At 42.4% G+C, this 18,906-nt stretch overlaps 1 protein-coding gene across 1 annotated transcript in view; it reads right to left on the bottom strand.

Moving 5' to 3' along the window:
• EIF2B3 (eukaryotic translation initiation factor 2B, subunit 3 gamma, 58kDa) overlaps positions 1-18,906 on the bottom strand; it is a 105,468-nt gene that overhangs the window by 39,435 nt on the left and 47,127 nt on the right. Inside the window, exon 6 of the mRNA XM_009326625.1 lies at positions 12,605-12,694. Within this exon, the coding sequence (XP_009324900.1) occupies positions 12,605-12,694 (90 nt within the window). The remainder of the gene's footprint in view (positions 1-12,604; positions 12,695-18,906) is intronic.

Below are 18,906 nucleotides of genomic sequence, written 5' to 3'. Positions count from 1 at the left end.
ATGAATGACTTCCCAAACCTGCAGAATCACCACCGAAATCCCTCCATTCTGGATGATGGAGGGAAAGCAGAAGACGACACGCAAGTGACAGTCATAGGCACCAAAATGCAGAGAGGATCCAGATCAAAGTATGGAAGGGATGGTATGGATGCAAACCACATAAAAAGCTCAAGTTCCACCAAGTCTGGATGCACTTAAAGGAGCAGGGATCTAACTTCCACTTCTGCCAAAAAACCCTTTGGGAAACAAGGCAGCTTTCTGAAAAATTGACCACAGAAATTAAAACTCCTCAATTACATACTCAAATCCTTTGAAAGCGTGCACGCACTCAGCTCGGGTCATCTAAGTAACCTTAATGCTGCCCACTCGCCAAACAGACAGGAACGCCCCGCAGCTCCCGACTAATACAGCTTTTGCACGGGAATGCCAGCAAGTTTAGACATTTTTAGAACTTCTCTCTGACCAAAAGTCTCCGAGGCCATCGGAGGCCACCCAGGGTGTTTGGCAGGTTGTACATGCTGCTGAGGAATGGATCTCATTCATTCCCAGACAGCATCCCATTCTTCTAAAACAAGCGCACCTGCACCAAATGTGATTCCTTGCCAGAACTCATCTTTCCCCATTCTCTCCCACCTCCGCCTTTGCAGCCATCTGTGTCTGAGTTACTCTTTTCTAAATGCCCTTGAAATTAGGCTCCTTTTCTGAAAAGTACATCGAACAGAGGCATTCTGAAAATATGCCTAAACACACACATGCATATGATGCATTTGATAAAGTTGACGTGTATCCATAAAACTGATGAACTATGTAAACTTTAGGTGCACAAGTATATGTTTAGACAGATAGATTTAAATGCTTCAGACTTGTCCGTATAAAGCATGTGTCAAAAAACGTAGACATGGCTGTAGCTTCACGTGGGTAAGCTCTTTCACCCTGCTCCACTGAGGCTGCATTGAAGGCACTGTAGATGTCCGCATCACTTTGCTCTGTTTCTCCATGCAGATACCGTGCTTGGTGGTCTGGAATCAAATGGACCCACTCTCAGTTTGACTTAACAACATGCCTATTCTTTCAGCAGTCTGGGAGATAAACTGGAAGCTCTGGTGTGTAACTCAGTCCTGCTTCCACCTGTACAAGTCCCATTTCTACATCCTTCTCCCCAGCAATCATTCTACCTTATTTAATTCCTATCCTCACTATTGATTACTAATCCTTGCTCCACCTGTCCCTGTAGGACAACTCTTCTGTTCTCTCTACTGTGGCATTTTCAACATGTTCTACTGTTCTGTGATAAGACTAAATTTCTTTTTTTGTGACTTCACCCTTTCTTGAAGAACTTTAAGATGGAGTACTGTGTCCAGCTCTGGAGCCCTCAGCATAAGAAAGACACGGACCTGTTGGAGCGGGTCCAGAGGAGAGCCACGAAAATGATCAGGGGGATGGAACACCTCTCCTATGAAGAAAGGCTGAGAGAGTTGGGGTTGTTCAGCCTGGAGAAGAGAAGGCTCCGGGGAGACCTTATTGCAGCCTATCAGGACTTAAAGGGGGCTTATAAAAAAGATGGAGGCAAACTTTTTAGCAGGGCCTGTTGCGACAGGACAAGGGGGAATGGCTTTAAACTAAAGGGGGGTAGATTTAGACTAGATATACGGAAGAAATTTTTTACGCTGAGGGTGGTGAAACACTGGCACAGGTTGCCCAGAGAGGTGGTGGATGCCCCATCCCTGGAACCATTCAAGGTCAGGTTCGACGGGGCTCTGAGCAACCTGATCTAGTTGAAGATGTCCCTGCCCATGGCAGGGGGGTAGGACTAGATGACCTTTAGAGGTCCCTTCCAACCCAAACTATTCTATGATTCTATGAAGCTTTTTGGCCAATGAATCCCATCTCTCTTCACAAGCCTACTTTTATTCATAATATTTGTTCCAGGTGGTATTCATCCAGAAAGGTTTCATGTAAAATGCTGCGTGTGCTACAGTTCATCTCTGCATCTTTGATTTAGGGAAATGTCACTCCTCCTCCACATTCATGTCTTTGACTTCTTCAAAACTGGTAACTTAACTAGACAGCACTCAGCATTTCTCATAGACAGTGCTGTCGCTGTTTAAAATGTTATACCCCCTTTTTATTCTTTCACTTTAAGTGAAGCAATTTGTAGTTGCTCCACTTTGATTCAAGACAGTGTTCTAAGATCAGCCTTTACCTCATAGTCTACCTACTTAAAATGTTATCTATTGATGATTCACTGACTTAATGAAGATACCTCTTAGCTACTCTACTCAGGCATGTGTGCCCTATCATCATCAGTAGCATTTATTCTCCTTTCTATACGCAGGAAGTTAAAAGTCTCCCATCACAGTAACTCAATGCAATACTAAAGTCAGCAACAGTACTGTAGACATCTTTATTATTGTTCGTGTTTCATTTGACTGGCTAAGGTACAATGAAATTTGACATTGAACTAACACCTAGAGTACAAAAACTATGAGAAGTGGAATAGTAGGGAAACAATCACTATTTGCTCTCTTTCCCAAAAATTAAACTTGTGAGTAAAAGGGGACTCTCAGCATTTCAGAAGGATCAGTCAGTGACTGAAGTGGTGTGGAAGAGAAGAGATTTAGAAGCAAACCAGAGGGGAAAAAAGGAAAACATTATCTTGAAAATTCTTGAAAGTTTCACAATCTTGGGGAGAAATTCAGATCATCTGAGCAGAAAATATAGGAGAATTATGTTTTCCACTGCAAGAGAAATATGCCATGGTATCACATATAAGGATTATATCCTCACAGGGAAACGTCCAGCAAGGTAAGATAATCATTTCACCCCAAGTATTATCTTACATGTGAGTAGTGCTGTGTGGAAAAAAATGTACTGCACTGATGAAAGAATGCTTAGGATGATACTGTCCAAGTGGCAATGACTTAAGGAAAAAAAAGAAAAAAGCGCACATAGATGGACAAAAGAATCATCATTCCTCCTTGCTTCAAAACCCACATCTCATATGAAGACAAAAGTCAATTTGGCTGAAGGCTACCCAAGGAAACTACAACTGCATAAAACAGTGGAAAAAATAGTTAACAATTTTTAATGTTTATTATCAGATCAGAGCAAGCCCAGCTGAGGCCACCAAGAGGGCCAGGAGCACATGACGCAGGAAGAGAAGCTGGGGGAGCTGGGTTTGTTCGGCTTGGAGAAGAGAAGGCTGCAGGGGGATCTGATTACAGTTTTCCACTACCAAAAGTGAAGCGATATAGAAGACAGCCAGACTTTTCCAAGAGGTGCACAGTAAAGGGGCAAGACACAATGGATGCAAGCTGCAACACGGGAAATTCCAGTTGGGACATAAAGAAAACAACTTTTCAGTGAACGGTACAGTCCTGGGACAAGGCCCAGTCTCCATCCTTGGAGATTTTCAAAACTCAACTGCAAAAAAAGCCCCTGAGCAACACAAAAGTTAGCCCTACTTTGAGCAGGAAGTTGGGCTAGAGACTGTTAGAGGTCTCTCCCCAACCTAAATTTTTCTATGATTCTATAATATTTGCACTGACATTTGAATGACCTTTTTCATGTCCTCCCTACATTCACTTTTCACAGGGAGTCCAAGGGGTCATTATCTGATGCTATGAATCACAGCTGGAGGACAAAATTAACAAATTTTAACATTTACTTTACAAAAATTTGCATTGGGAGCAGCTTACGTGCACAGAATACTGTGCTGTGACCAAGCATGCTTCGAGTATCTCAGGCACATGGCCACTATAGTGTATCATGGTCTCAAAAAGAAAGATTTGCAGTTATTCATGAAGTTAATCAGCTCCAATTCAGCACATCCAGAGATATGTCTTCTCCCAGGTAGTCCGCTACCAGGAAAAGGAATTTTATTTATTACAGAATTGATTTGCTGAAAATCATAATTCATTTAAATCTAGTTTGATCATTAGGGTTTTTTCTCCCGAGATTTTCAAGAGTGAGCTTCATTGGTACCATGGAAAGATAATGGTAGTGATACTCTGGAGGAGTAGGACACCAACAAATTTCAAGTCTTGGCATTTCTAGTAAGGAGCAGAGAAAGCTCCAACAGCTGGATATGTTTGACAAGGAAAGGAAATGGGAAAGATAAATTACCATTTCACATTCTAACAGATTAAATACACTAAGGAGGAGCTTGGGTTGGGTGGGAGGTTTTTTTTTTTTTTTTTTTTTCCTTCTTCTTTTCCTTGTTTGGAAAGCTACAATCTATTTGCCGCGTCTTCACACAGTATACTTCCTGTAGGAGCTATTTGTTTATTTACCCATTTTAATCACAAGGAAAGTATTCATTATAAAATCTCTCTTTACAGCAAAGGAGAAACCTTCCAGCCACACGGCTGACACATGTTAACTCGCAGGTATTCACAGAGCAGGTTCTGTTTTAAGCCATCTTTCAGGCAGCCACACAAAGACCACCAAAGCTGGGTGTTCAGCTCTGCCAGACCTCCCCCAGCCAGCAGCCCTTGCCAGGAAACACAGGTGACAGCCTGAATGATAAAAAGGCATTTAGAGGGGAAAAAGAAAAAATGCACTGGTTTAGTCTGGGCAGCACCTTAATATAAACCTGCAGGGGCCTTTGTGTACAGCATAGCACACAGCCATCCAAGCAGGAGCTTCAGAGCCAGTCACTCGCACCTCCAGTTTTCAAAGATCTCATACTGCCCCTGCCTTTTATCGGGGAGAAGGGTGGCTCTGCTGCAGCTCTTCTCACAGCCACAGATCTCAGAATACAGAGCACTGAGACAGCAAACCTTCCTCTCCCCTCCTGGCGCTGGCCCACTTTCTGGACAGAGCAGAGGGGTGCAGAGAAGAGACGCTTGCTCTGGGATTGCAGCTGAAACAGTTTGGAAAGGCAGAGCGCTATGACCTCACACGATTTGCTCTTATTTATTTCAGCAGTTCAAAAAAAAAAAACCCAAACCCGGTGTTTAACTTTGCAAACAAATCATACTGACTTTGGCTATAAAGCTTACTGCACATTTGCTCAGTTCAGAGAAGAGTTTCTCTACTGGCAAATTCTGGCGGGCAGCTCTCCAGCCAGCGCTGGAAGAACTGCAGAAGAGCTCATTTGTTTCCTTAGCTCCAGCTCAGCATCTCACAGGGGGCACCCCGAGAGGAGAGCTCCCGAGGGAAAGTGGATTTCCCTGGTGGCAAGCAAGATGTTAGCACTCAGCGTTCCCAGAACAAGGCACTGCGAACGCTTACTCAGACCTTTTGAAATAACCACAGCACTGCTGTTTATCATTCTTGTCTTTCCATCATTCTTCCTGGCCACAGAGCTGCCCAGCTCCCAGGTGACTATACAATGGAAATGGTGGCTTCTTCTACACCCAACAATTAAGAAGTACTAGATTCAGGACGAAATGGTGATTTGCAAAACACATTATTAAACACAATAAAAATTTTACCTTGCTTTTAGGAGGAAGAGGGGGGAAAAAAAGAAGGAAGGACACCACAAAAGTATGTAAAATGTTCTAACGTATAAGAGGAAGATGTGTGCTAACAACTTTGTTTTAGATATGTGGACATAGTGTTTTGACATTAAGTCCAAAGATGCCCTTATGTTAGAAAATGCAATTGCCACTTCGGTGCATAACAGAGAAGCCATAACATCTGAGCAAACACACAGTGGCATCTGCCTTCAGAAAAAATGAGATGACTGGCTTTCAGAGGTGGTGCAACTGGGGTGCGTATAGACAAATTGCCCAGCATTTCCTATTGTAGGTTTCTGTCTTCATCTGTTTGTAAACTTTGCCAAAGTTTAACTGTTTTGGCTGAAATTACCCATGCCAGGTGTTTGCCTCAAGCTGATTTTTTTTGGATAGCTTCATCAAAAATGTCTCAGCTATTTCCAAGAACAAAATTATGGAAAAATACTTTGTTTTGTCCATGTTAAAAATATTTCAGCTGCTCTGATGAAAAACTCTTGCACTTCCATGCTTGCAATTTGGCACAAGGTTGCCTTTTCGTCAGGGCATTACATTTGTAAACATAAAAAGTGCCCATACTACATCAAGCTAAGTCTGAAAAACCACTGTTTGCATATGCTTGGAAGAGACCTGTTTTGCAGCTAAATTGTTTGAGTCCTTCTACGCTGGGCATGCTCCATTCTCTCTCTCTTTTTGCAAGGTAACTGGACTGCTCATGCACTACTCCACAGAGTAACAGAATATGCTCCAGGCCAAGGTTACAAAGGCTGAGCTGGATATTTTTTGAAGTTTAGAGCATCCCATCTCCTTCTGGTGGCTAACCTGAAAGGCAATAAATCTATGTTGGTAACAGCTACTCCATTAGCAAGAGTCACAATAGCCTCACTGATTAATTCTAAAAGCGTCACATTCGCATATATATACACACACACACACTCTTAAAAGAACATCAAGGTAACAGTTTGGGCACTCAAATTAAGAAAAGTTATAACTATGTTGCTAATACAACCTTAATTAAGACCTCATGTGTACACATTATGACACAATCCTTAAAAACACACTCACCTACTTTTCCTCTCCCCAATCTCCATCTCTTCTTCACCCAATGTAAAGATGGACTATGCCCTGGGGGTGAATCAAGGTTGTGTAATGAGGCAGAAGAATGCCTGCCTCATTTGTTAGAACATGTGTGTTAAATGTACAAGGCAGAGGTCTGCGAGAGGAGAAAAGAACTGCTTATATTTAAGGCAAATGAATGATACCTGAAGAACTGATTATTTTTTTTTTAAATCCCTTCTGTCAGAGGAGTTTACAGATGCTGCTGAATGCTGAACGTAAATCTAATTTCTGCAGGTTGCCACTGATTGTGTGCTTTTGATATGATCAGTGTCACCCTGTGACAGCTATCATCAATGGAAAAAAAGATTCTTTCAACATTAAGAGCTCTCTGTAGAACACTAAGGACTGAAAAATGGCGTACTTAAGACAAAGATGCTTCAAACTTCAGCTCTTGCGTTTCCCCCTTTCAGAATGGGGAAAGACTGCTACTTCACTAATCAGGGTGCTGGAAAGACAGTTAATGAAGTGTGTGCAGAGCATTATAGTATCAGTGAAGAGCACCAAGAATCCAAAAGGAAAGTATTTACCTTATCTTCAGAGCAGGGTTTAAACAGCGAGCAGCAAGTAAGGCTGGTGCCCTTCACCTTAACTACAGCAGTTACATACAATATTGAACAGTATCTCCTTCAGCGAGCATCTCAGGCCATAAACGAAGCAATACAATGGTCACAGAAGGAAAAAAAAAACACCATGCAGAGTCATATAACTGGAGACTGTACCATAATATGTGGCACATACAGAAGCAAAAGGTTGCACAGGGAGCCTCAGATGTGGCACTTCCTAACTGCCAAGTGCTTAACTTTGCAAAGTTAGTATTTTTAAATGTAGCTTTTCGTGTGCCCAACTTTTAACTAAGGTTTGATTAGCATATTCATGACAAGCTCTGCACTGATGAAATTTGACAAAAGTGATTTTCGGGAGGTGACAATAAGTAGGATCACATACTGCTTTGTTTTAGGTAGCCTTGATCTGGCTTCGAATTTTCTGGTCTACCTCAATGAGAGGTGAAAATGGCAGCCTCCACCTCTCTACATGTTTCAGCTGCAAGCAGGGTGAAATCCTTACACATACAACAAATGTTGTCATCTGTACCTGCACAACTGACTGTGGGCACAATGCCATTCATGCACACACACATGCCATTCATGCATATTACATATACTTTTAAGCATATACACAGGATATATACAGAGACACACATTTTCAACACTTAAATTTCCAAAGCAAGTTTGAATTTTCCACATTAAAACTTTACAGGGGAAGGGGTAGCTTTATATCTATCTCCCTCCTCGCCCTCCCCCACATCAGGTATCTTGTTTCACCAAGCTAGAGCTTTAGAAGTATTCTGGAAAAACAGAACACAAACTACCATGCAATTTCACTTTGATCACATTTCTTCTGCTAGCAGCTTTGCTGGGATTGTTAGCAAGCAAAATGTCAGTACACAGTAAAAAAATATCAGTGCATGCCTGTGCAACACACCGGGCTCACAAAGCACAGGCCTAGATCCTGCCCTTCGCTACAGATGAAGTTCACAGGGGAAAGGGAATAAGGACTCTCTTCTTCCATCTGCCCTGAATGCAGCAGCGAGGCAGGATTCCAACCTAGCACTCAGGAGAGTGCCAAAAAAGGGACTGGCTACTGTGCTGGCTGCCACCCCAGGGCCCCAGGGGTGTGAGGCCCGCCAGCTGTGGGGTGGAGCCGTGCCCCCAGCCAGCTACAGCCTCTGCTTCTGTCTAGCCTGCTGGCTCGGCTCATGTAATGATCGTTTTAAGAAAAGCAATATTGTGCAGTTCATCATGCGGTGCAGGTGTTCACCTTCAGCTATCCCTGCCCTGTGCTGGCAGAGCAGCTCCTGCAACACACAGCCAGCGCTCGCCTGTCTTCCCCACACCACAAAGCGCAGCACCTATAAGATCCTCAGGTTAGCTTTATTCTGAAAAAGGAAGTGTTTAGGAAAGAAAAACTCTCATCTGAATACAGGGAGATCAGATTTTTAACTGACCTCCCTCCCGTGCAAAGATGTGATCCAATTCGGCTCACTCAGTACATCTGCCAAACCAAGACCAACCTCAGCAATGCTAACTTCATTGATGCAGAAAGGAACCTGGGGAAGAACCAAAGGTCTCTACAGAAAAAAAACCCAGGGACAGTTATAATCAGCGGAAAATTCAGCCCAAACAAGCTGCTGCTTGTTCACATTGAGGTCACAGGCCATGTTCTCCAGTTGGTAGCAGGGTACGTTCCGTGACCTCTTGTGAATCTAGTGGGAACAGACCCAGAAGTCGTCGGTGCTGGGTATCCACTGCGGATGCAGGGTCGGAGATGCCCATCCCAGGGCAGAGCTCCGAGTGCTCCTGCTGGCACCCCTGGGCAGAGGCTGCCAGTGCACTGGAGCTGATTAAGGAGCACTCAGATAATCAACCTGCCCCAGTGATGCAGGAGTGTGGAGAGAAGGGAAGGTGTAACTCCAGCCACAGGGAATAACAAACTGGTAGGGGCAAGAATTTCTTCAGCTGTTCCCCAAGTCACTGTGGAACCACAAGCATTTGGCCTAGGTAAATTCGGACAGGGTAGGACTGTCATACCCTTGAAGGCTCAATTTCACTAAGATGCAGTGCTGAACTACGGAATGAGAGATGGATGGAGATGGAGATTTTAACTGCCAAAATGCATTTTTTCCTTCTAGGAGAGGAAAGAGAAAGCACTTTCATTCCCCAAAAAATAAATTCCCCAGGTTTAAACAACATTAGGGGCATGATATTTTTTATTTTTGTCTGGACATACATATTTGAGGGGGTTCTAATAAACAGACCATTTCCTCTGACTTGTATTTAAAGGCACTAGCGATCTCTGCTTTTTAAAACTCAAGAATTTGTTTGGTTTGCTATAGTGCAATAAAACTTCAGGCAGGAGAAGCTACTATTCAGTCCTTCTAAAGAAGTTCATGAAAATGTATTAAAGGACTATGAACAGAGTTACAGACTACCAAACAGTATTTTGACCTCTCCTAACATCCCCCGTAGTAGAATCTCACTGCTGCCAAACAAACACTGATTATTCTCCAAACAATACCACCCAGAAAAGGAAACAAGTGCATAGAAAAATTAAGGGACCTGTCTAGTACCACAAAGCAAGACAGTGGCCGAGCTGATGGCAAAACCTTGGTATCGTGACTCCATTCTGGAGCTGAACAATAAATTCAGCCTTTTTCCAGAGGTGTCATGTAACAAAGCTATCCCAAACCCTAAAGCAAGATTCATATACTTGGACAAAACAAAGGCTTAGCCATTTCACGTTCTCTTTTCCTGTTTTCATATTAGTTGCTAGTGACTTTGAACTTTACATACAATGCATATATTAATCCAATCAAAGTGGAGGAATGCAATTTACCCTTACAGGTGCAGCTATATACAAACTGCATTCACTTGGGAAGAGCTTGTTCTTGCCACATCTTTCCACCTAAGCTCGGACTACACTGGGCTTTCATCCCATTTGAAGCAACAGATCCCTCATACATAACCACATTAGTTTTCATGTAATTCTTTGACCTGGAAGTAATCATAATTTTCCTCTGCAAAAGAGTGAGCTATAGCCAGTTGTAGGATCTGAATTTTTTACTGCTGGGCAACATCTTTTCTGCTTTTGTATGTCAAAATAAAGTTTGAAAAAAATGTAAATGCTTCATTGAGCTAGAAACAATGAAAAAAGGTGTTCTGCCTGCCATCAAACCCCGCTGTTAAAATATTAACACAATGTAAATATTGTAATATTGAGGAAGTACACTGTGTCAGTACTTCCTGGCACCGTACAAGAGCTTCACTGTTCGCTTCAGTCCCTGCTGTTAGTTTTAAACACGCACAGCTTAAACAAGGCATCTGAGCTTCTCCAGTCCTGGTGCGGAACTGCAGAGAGGCAAAATCTTACTGTAGGTTCTCTCTAGACTAAAAAACAAAGTATTAAAAAGAATCCTTAAACCCAAACAATTATGTATATGTCAGTACTTTTGAGGCAAAAATATTCCATGGGGTCTTTCAAAAGTCCTGGCATATTGCTGCCAAACATGGAATGATCTTCGGGTATGCACTGTCCTCCCCTTCCTCAGAGAAGAAAAACAAGCTGCAAATGCCCACCAATGCCAGGAACCTGAAAGCCCAAGTTATTCCTCATGGCAAAAGTCCCATTCCACAGATTTGCCAGTTAAGCACTTTACTTGCAATTGATTCTGTCTCTCAATTGACTGAATAAGCAGCACGTGTGTAATAGAGAAAATGAAGCAGCTACCTGCCATTAGTAAACCAGATGTTGCTATCCGGTCTTAATTACAGCAGCTAGACAGCATTTCTTATGTATTTGTCATGGAAGTGTCACAAAAAAGAAGCACAGCTTCATAAAATAGCGAAGACAGAAAGACCTCTCTATAGAAAACAAAAAAACAACTGGTCATACTTGTGAAAGTCAGTAGACTTGTTCTAGGGGGACTTGGGGGCAACTGGAGGAGTTCAGAGCAGGACTTCACTCTGCTGGCTTTGGTTAATACAAGGTAAAATGCCACCACTGACAAAGCCAAAGATCTCACCGGTTTCAATGGAAATAGCATAAAGCCTTGAAATCTGAAGTTACCACTATTTATGCTTAGAGGCCTCATTGTGTCACGCACTGTGGCATGTCTGACAAAGACTGTCCTTGTCCCACAGACCTAATGATCTAAATTCAAAACAGCATGAAATACCAGGGAAAAAGAACCGAATGTGTGAAATGTCTAATATTCCAGAAATGTGGATGGCTAGGATTTCAAGAAATGAGTTCTACATGTTGTATTATGACAAAAGAAAGCCGTAAACACCGCTTCATGCTACCACAGGAAATACAAGAAGTCCAACCTGTCACCAACTTTCTAAAATACACTGAATAAACAGCTTATTCCAGATTTAAATCATCTGCTGCTCCTGAAGCTTTCTCACCTTTCAGACATGTTCCCATACACAAACGGGAACTAAAATGACTTGTACAATGCCCCCACGTGCTAGTCACAGCATCGGATAAGCTTTATTCTTATGCATGGCAAGAAACTGCCCTGGGGGTTAACACAGATTTTCCACTTTAACTCACTCACACAACCTTATTCCAGAAGAGCTTCTTCAATCATGTGTCCAACTGCATCACCAGATTTGTATATGGTCAGGACTACCACAAATCCCCCCGCCCACCGATGTTTTTTCACGTCAGTTTATGTGCTAAGGAAAAGCACTATGAACACAACACTTAGTCAGCCCCTTTATTACTTATCTTACTTAAAAGGGGAGAAAAACTCTTGGGAACTCAGTGAGTATTCAATAGATGTAATGGGCATGAGAGCACTACAAAAGGTCTAGAAACAGGACATCATTCCAAATCTGAACTACTTACTGTGAGGGGGGTTGTTCATTTGTTTTTTAAAGATAAACAGGGGGGTTTTTTGGTCTGTTTCATGAAATATTATAGCTAAGATCCTTCTCTACTTCCATAAATGGATGTTTTTCTTACTCTCAGTGGGTGGTCTCAGAGTTCTGACAGAGGAACATCACAAGCTAAAAACATAGGATGCTACAGAGATAGCCCACCTGCAGTGGTGGTGGATGTGAAGGGGGAGAGAAAAGGTGATTGCAAAGGCCAAAACAGACTGTGGTGGGGGAAATCAAAGGTCAGAAATGTATTCACAGCTCTAACAATGGGGGAGCCCTGGTGAAATGAGCAGCCAAAAAGCACAGATACATTAGGAAAACAAGGGATGCAGAAATTTTAGCTTTCACTTATGCTGTTATTAGATTTTTTTTTTTTTTTAAAAAAGGTCTGAATAAGAAACTCTGACATAACACCTGGCATTCTTTTTAGTGTAGTTAAAGCATTTTGAAAACTCATGTCTTTTACATTTCTATTTTATGCTAGCCCATTTAATGAAACAAATCTTCCTTTAAAAGCTCTAGTACGAACCGTATGTCAATGCAAACACCTGCTACTGCCTTGTGTATTGCTTGGTTTCTTACCTGTTTTCTACAAGGAAGTCTACCACATATTTCTTCAGACAGTAGAGATGGGCATCCATCAGCCCTGTTCTGATGTGCATTCTGGGGTGCCTGGAAAAGAAAAAGAAAAGGAAAATCATAGAGTTTTGCATGGCCATTTACAAGAGCTTGACTTTGCAATTAAGTCAGTAGACAGTGAAAAGTTTGCAAAGGCAGATCTGCTCCTTTCCACCTACTGCTGGATTAACAGAGGAGAACAGTGCAGGCTGCCATTATTGGACTGTGTCTACAAACTTACACCTGCTGGCCCTGGGCTGATTTGCTGCAAAAGAAAACACCTCCTCCAAGGAGTCATTACTCCTGCTACATCTTCTTATGTAAGTGGAAATTGCACATTACTGGGCAGGAAGCCAAAGTAATGGGCCCAGAGTGCTAAAAGTTACAGTGGGTAATGTCAGGGTACAATAATTCAAAGCTTCTGGCTAAGTGCCTGCCTTAATATGCAAGGCTGTGCATGTTCTGCTAGCAAACACAACACCACTACTGTACTTTTTCCAACACTTCCTGGAGGGGAATAGGGGAAGGAGATGGGGTCTTCTCACCTTTCCTATGCTACACGTTACAAATGACTGCCACAGCTCAATTACAAAGCATTTGCCTATCCAGCCCGGTAAGATGGAAAAGATCAGTAAAACTCCCTCTCATCGTTAGCCAAAAAATGGCAAACAGGGAAGACTTCACTTTCAGACCAGTGGCAGGTTAATATTTCAGAAACTCAGAAACCTCCAATAGCTTCAATATTTTAAGAGCAAAGTTTTAAATCAGAAAGACTCATTGATTACTTCTACTACTTCACTTTATGCATTCTCTGCTCTTAGACAGTGGAAACCCTTTTTGGAACCTGTCTCAAAGCAGCTGGATATTTCATGCCGATATTACTTTCCCTTCCACACACCTGTAGCCTCATTTAAGAGCGTTCTGGCTGTCTGAACACTTGCCGCTAGTTCTCAGGACAGAAAAGCCACAAGAATATTAAGCTTGTAAATTAAAAATGACAAAACACAACAACAGTCAGGGACTACACTGGGCTGTTCAAGAGATCTGTAACTGCACTCACAGTCCAGAGGCTATTAAGGAGAGAAATTTCAATCCACACTTGAAATTGTCCTGTTTTAATTTTTCCTCCTTTGATGCCTGGATTTCATAATGAAGTTTGAATGAACATATCTTACTAGTATATTCCATCTAACCTTCGCTTATTCTAGAACACGCTAAAATTAGATGTTTGTGATTATGATCACTTATTATTTAGTTAGCTCAGCAGAGGGATCACTCGCAACTTGGGCATGCATATACATATAGATATTAAACCAATACTAGCACACCGAATATTTAGTAACAACAAAGCTACTGAGAATATCAGGTATTCTAGTAAGCCATTTTTCAGTGTCTTTCTCAATTAATGCATTGAACTACCAAAGTATTCAAGTCTTAAAATTTTATAATGTAGGTGGCACTTCTCAAGCATGCCATTCAATTCAAGCTAAGCATATTATTAACTATAACAAAATTCTTTAAGTCCTACTTGCAAAGGAAAGCTCCTATAATAGTAGTAGGACACTTTGCAGTAAAGTATGTGGTACTAAAAAATGATATATGCACTTTCAGTAGATTACTTCATTAACAAAACATGAGCTCACCTAGCAATGCTCCAGTACTGATGTTATCAGTGGCCCAGATGTTGCTGTGGAAGTCAGCCCAAATAGCAATGTTCCTTATGCAAAGAGGATAGGGAATCCACTAATTTTAATGCGGTCTTGCAGTCGGAAGTCAGCAGACTCCCTCCTGCTCTGTATCCTGAGGATGGTTTCCACATTTTGTGTATTTATGAGAGGAAGAATTTTCATACCTTCTCTGAGAAAAAGGGCTCCCTTGTATTTATATTATGAATATAATAGTTTATTGAAATGGGTGAAAGAGACAAATGGAAAGAAATGGAGCAGGGAGGAAAGCGGGGAAAATGAACAAAACAATGGAACAAGGCAAGAAACTTAAAAAAAAAAAATAGAAATGGATGCAACATGGGAAGGAGAGGGAAAAATAGGAGGAAAAAAACAATTCTGAACTTGAAGATGACAAACAGGACGCAGTTTCTTTAGTGCCAGAATGCCAAGTTCTTCTCTCCCTATTCAAGATCTACCACAACACCCCTTAAACACAAGGCAGGGGAAGGCTGCAAGGGCTAGACATCAAGCAAAAGAGTGTAGAACAGGAACTCCTCAATAAATGCTGATGCTGTTGCCAGTGTCTGAGCGGCTTTCACACACCCAGTCTCCCCACCTGCAAACTGGAATAACACTATTTAGCTACACTGCAGGGTTCTGAGGATTTGAGGGCTGAAGTTTGTATCTGCATGCAAGTATTGTACCAAGTTTTTCTGTAGCTAAGCAACTTTATAACAAAGTTATACAAAATCAGTGCAAATGGACAGACAGTAGCACAGTGCTATCCTAGCTGCAGCTCCATCACACACAAAAAAAACCACCCACAAAAACCAGCCAGACAAGAAGATGTACTGAAACGCCACTCTGAGTTGGCTCCAACGTAGAATATACTAACAATAACGGAACATCATGCTGGACAAGAGGGAGGTCCCACAGCGAAAATCCTCTGAAATACAGACCACCTAAGTGATTTGCAACAGAATAGTCCCATAGATTAATATTATAATCACAGCTTCAAAGGTCAAACAGGCAAGTTTGGGCACATGTATAAACAAAGCTGCGATTTCTGTAAACCAGGCTCAAGGAGAGAATAGCCACACTAAACCAGACTGATAAGAGCACTCTATCATAACAAGCCACTAAAGATGACGCTAATTTTCATTGACTAGTGCTTAAACCAGTTTATCTTCAGGTAAAAGCAAAGGAGCCAAATAATCTAACAGATAACAGCAAACTCCATCACCATTTCAAATGAGCATCTGGTTACTAATATTGAAAGCCACACTCCCTTCTCATGCCTCTGATCTCCCACTCCATCAGCTAATCTTTACAACATATGAAAAATGAGCCCGTCGCGAGGAACAGATGATACAGAGAGAATCGAATAACAAACAATGCATGTGCTGAGAGCTGACGCACCTAGACTTATCATTCTGAGGGAGATAATACAGAAGGCTTTTAATTATATCATCAAAGCAAGGGAGAAGGTACTAGGAGGGGCTGGCCACAGATTGTTAAATGTTAATGAATACTGGGTTGGGTGGTTTATCAAACGAAAAAGACTGGATATATATCTAAGAGGGTCACCATTGAGATGAAAGTTCTAACAGCCATTGTTGGAGCTCTTTAATGAGAGAGGAATGTCAAATGTGAACCCTCTAAGAATCATACCAATTACTAAATGAACTTCGGTTCAATCTAGCAAATGTAATCAAGCACAAGTCATTAAAATACATGGTAAAACTCCCATTGGCACTGCCACTATAGTGTCCATTATTGTCTGTGCTCCCGTGCAAGGGAGGGGGCTACTCCCAGTTGTAAGCTCTGTGTATTATGTTAAGTGATGGCAGATTTTAGCCCTAATGATGAGGCATGGAGGGCTCCCTGGCAGAAAGTCGACAATGAGGAGGCTCGTAGAGATCTGTGGAGAAGTCAGGGAAAGATCAGCAATTAAAAGAGCAATTTCAAAGAATGCAATTTAATGTGTAAAATTAGCTTTTATTAGCACATAATTCCACAAAATCCTGACTCGGTATGAGAGTGCATAAAGGTCTGCAAGAGTCCTTAGAAAGGTCTGTGCCCGTAATTCCTGACACACCATTGTGAAATAATAAGCAGTACTAACAGGATTGATGCATGCTTCGTACATGGCATTGCTTTGAAAGTGGAGCCCGGAGCTTTTCTCTCCCTGATAACCTTTCTCAGGATTTCCTCCCACAGGGAAATCAACCACTGATAGAGCAAACTTCCCTTGTTTAAAGGCAAAGAGATGGACAATTGTTTCAACTGTAAACTAATTAAGAGAGATTACCACCAAGAGCTGGAGGTTCAAACCAGCCCTGCACTCCCACTGGCAGTGTGATAATGCCAGGCTGGGGTCAAAATCATAAATCTGAAAGGAGCACACACTATGCTTAAAGCCAAAAAGCCTCTTTACTAAGCATGGGATATTGCCACATTAACCTCACCACCTCGCAAATAAACTAGATGACAAAGAGAAATCCCATCGTCTCTTTCCGTTGAAGTTCATACAGCTATGGAGGGAAAATATTAAGGTCTTTAAACAAGCTCAAGGACCTGAGGCTGTCCGTACTCTAACACTAATCCCAGCAATGACACAATAAAAATTCAATCATACCTGCTATTAACCTGGCTCCTGAACTGATATCTGAATTACATCCACCGTGGGCTTATGGGGTATTAGTTCATCTTCCTCCCCATCCCTCCAAAATCAGTAAATAACTAACAGCATGCTAAGTGCAAACTATGCATTCCACAGTAATTTATTTTCTAATTAATTGCATATAGCTCACATAGTCCATGTAGCCAAACAGTCTACCGCATTATTCATAACCCCCACACTATGTACTGTACTGTGTTCTTGTGTGAAGAAGCATGCCGTCCAGTTCAAACACACAGCGCTGACCCCTGACTGTCTGCATGGAGGTGGTGCTCTCATGTTGATACAAAGCCAGTGTACAGATCAACAAGAAGAGAAATCTCACAGCAAAAGCTGCCAGACCACCTTTAATGTCTCAAGCATTCCTACTTTTAAAGGAAAAAAGAAAAAAATCCCTAAATCGCATTGCTCATTTACGGGACAGCTCTTGGCTGTAAACTAACTAATAACAAAAAAAGACCACTGTTACGATGGCTCTTCAAAAATCCCAGACACCTGATGACCTTAATTTTTTTTTTTTTTTTTAAACACGGTGCTTTTGGCTGAAAAGATCCCAAAGCACTTAGCCAAATGAATGTCCCCACTGTATCCCAGGCCTCCTTTGCCCACCAGTGAAATGCTGCCACCTCTGGGCTGAACCACAGCAGCTGTAGCAGCGCAGGCCGGGACCCCCGCCCGCCTGCGGGGCCTCCTGCGCCGCTCTGCCCAGCGCCCCTCTTCCGCCGGGCTTCAGAGGAGGGGGAGCGGAGTTTAATTAGAGGATGCTGCTTCTCGGGTGGAAAAATCAGTTCAGTTCTGGCTACGAGGAATACCTTGGTGATGCGAGAGAGCTGGTGTGGAGAGGAAAGGGGCACAGAAAAGCAATCATCCACTATTTCAAGACGGCATAGGCTACTACGAGGTGTCTTACAAAATGTGCCACGGGCCCTGGGTGACCCCGAACTCCGTTTCCCAGCTCAGAGGCACCCCCTCACTGTTTCCTTTCCTCTGGTTTTGTAACAACCTTATTTACAAAGACAGGAGGGTAAGACGCACTTTGGTCCCTTGAGGACCTGCCAAGGGAGGACACGCCACATCCGCAGCTTAACATCAGCTGCCCGGAGGCAGCTCTGGTAACTACCCACCCCGATCCATCCTCGCAGTCACTGCTTCTAGAGAGACACTGCATCAGGAATGGGAAGTACTTTCCAAATTAAAATGTTTTATTGATCTAATGACCTAGGTTGCTTGAAAGCCTTCCGAATAATAAATATTCTTCATTTAAAACCTTCACCATGTGCCATTTTTCTTTGTTGTGTTTTATTATTAATATACCCATGAGACTATAATACAAACTATGAAACTACTTCTGGCAAAAACATGCTGAAAACTTCTTGGTAAAGGAACCAACTTTCATTGAAAGCCAAAGATTAAATAATTTTCTCTAGCATAAAGAGTATAGGTTAGCAGTCAGAACTCAGGATTAGTATTTGTTCAAGGTCAGTAATGGTTTACAGTAAGCCATTGTGACCTCCCATAGAAAAGAGTCGTTACCTTGGCACCAACACCATCCTTTAACGTCAACATCTCTCTTGACTTCGATGCTGAACAGCGAGGGTGCTGATGGCTGCGCAGCCAACTCATCCCATGACCTTATGTAAAATGTTTTTCTTCGCCCTGCTTCACCTTCCCCATATGAAAACAAGAACAGTAATTCCTCACCCACTCCAAGTCTGCAGAGCACTCCCTGGGGGGTGCACGGACACGTCACTGGATGTATGTGCATCCCCCTGGAAGCACGCCAGACACAGCTTCTGGGGAAAGTGTTTCCCTAAACTTGGTTTTAAGGGTCTTCTCTGCCATAGTGAGTGCTAACAGCTGTAGGAAATAAAGCAGGGGCCGGGCTCCCCACAACCCCCCTGCCCCTTTCTCTCTTTCCC

The sequence above is a fragment of the Pygoscelis adeliae genome, unplaced genomic scaffold (assembly GCF_000699105.1).
Source record: "Pygoscelis adeliae isolate BGI_AS28 unplaced genomic scaffold, ASM69910v1 Scaffold306, whole genome shotgun sequence".
Lineage (NCBI taxonomy): Eukaryota > Metazoa > Chordata > Aves > Sphenisciformes > Spheniscidae > Pygoscelis > Pygoscelis adeliae.
This window is presented reverse-complemented; position numbering and strand designations above follow the sequence as displayed.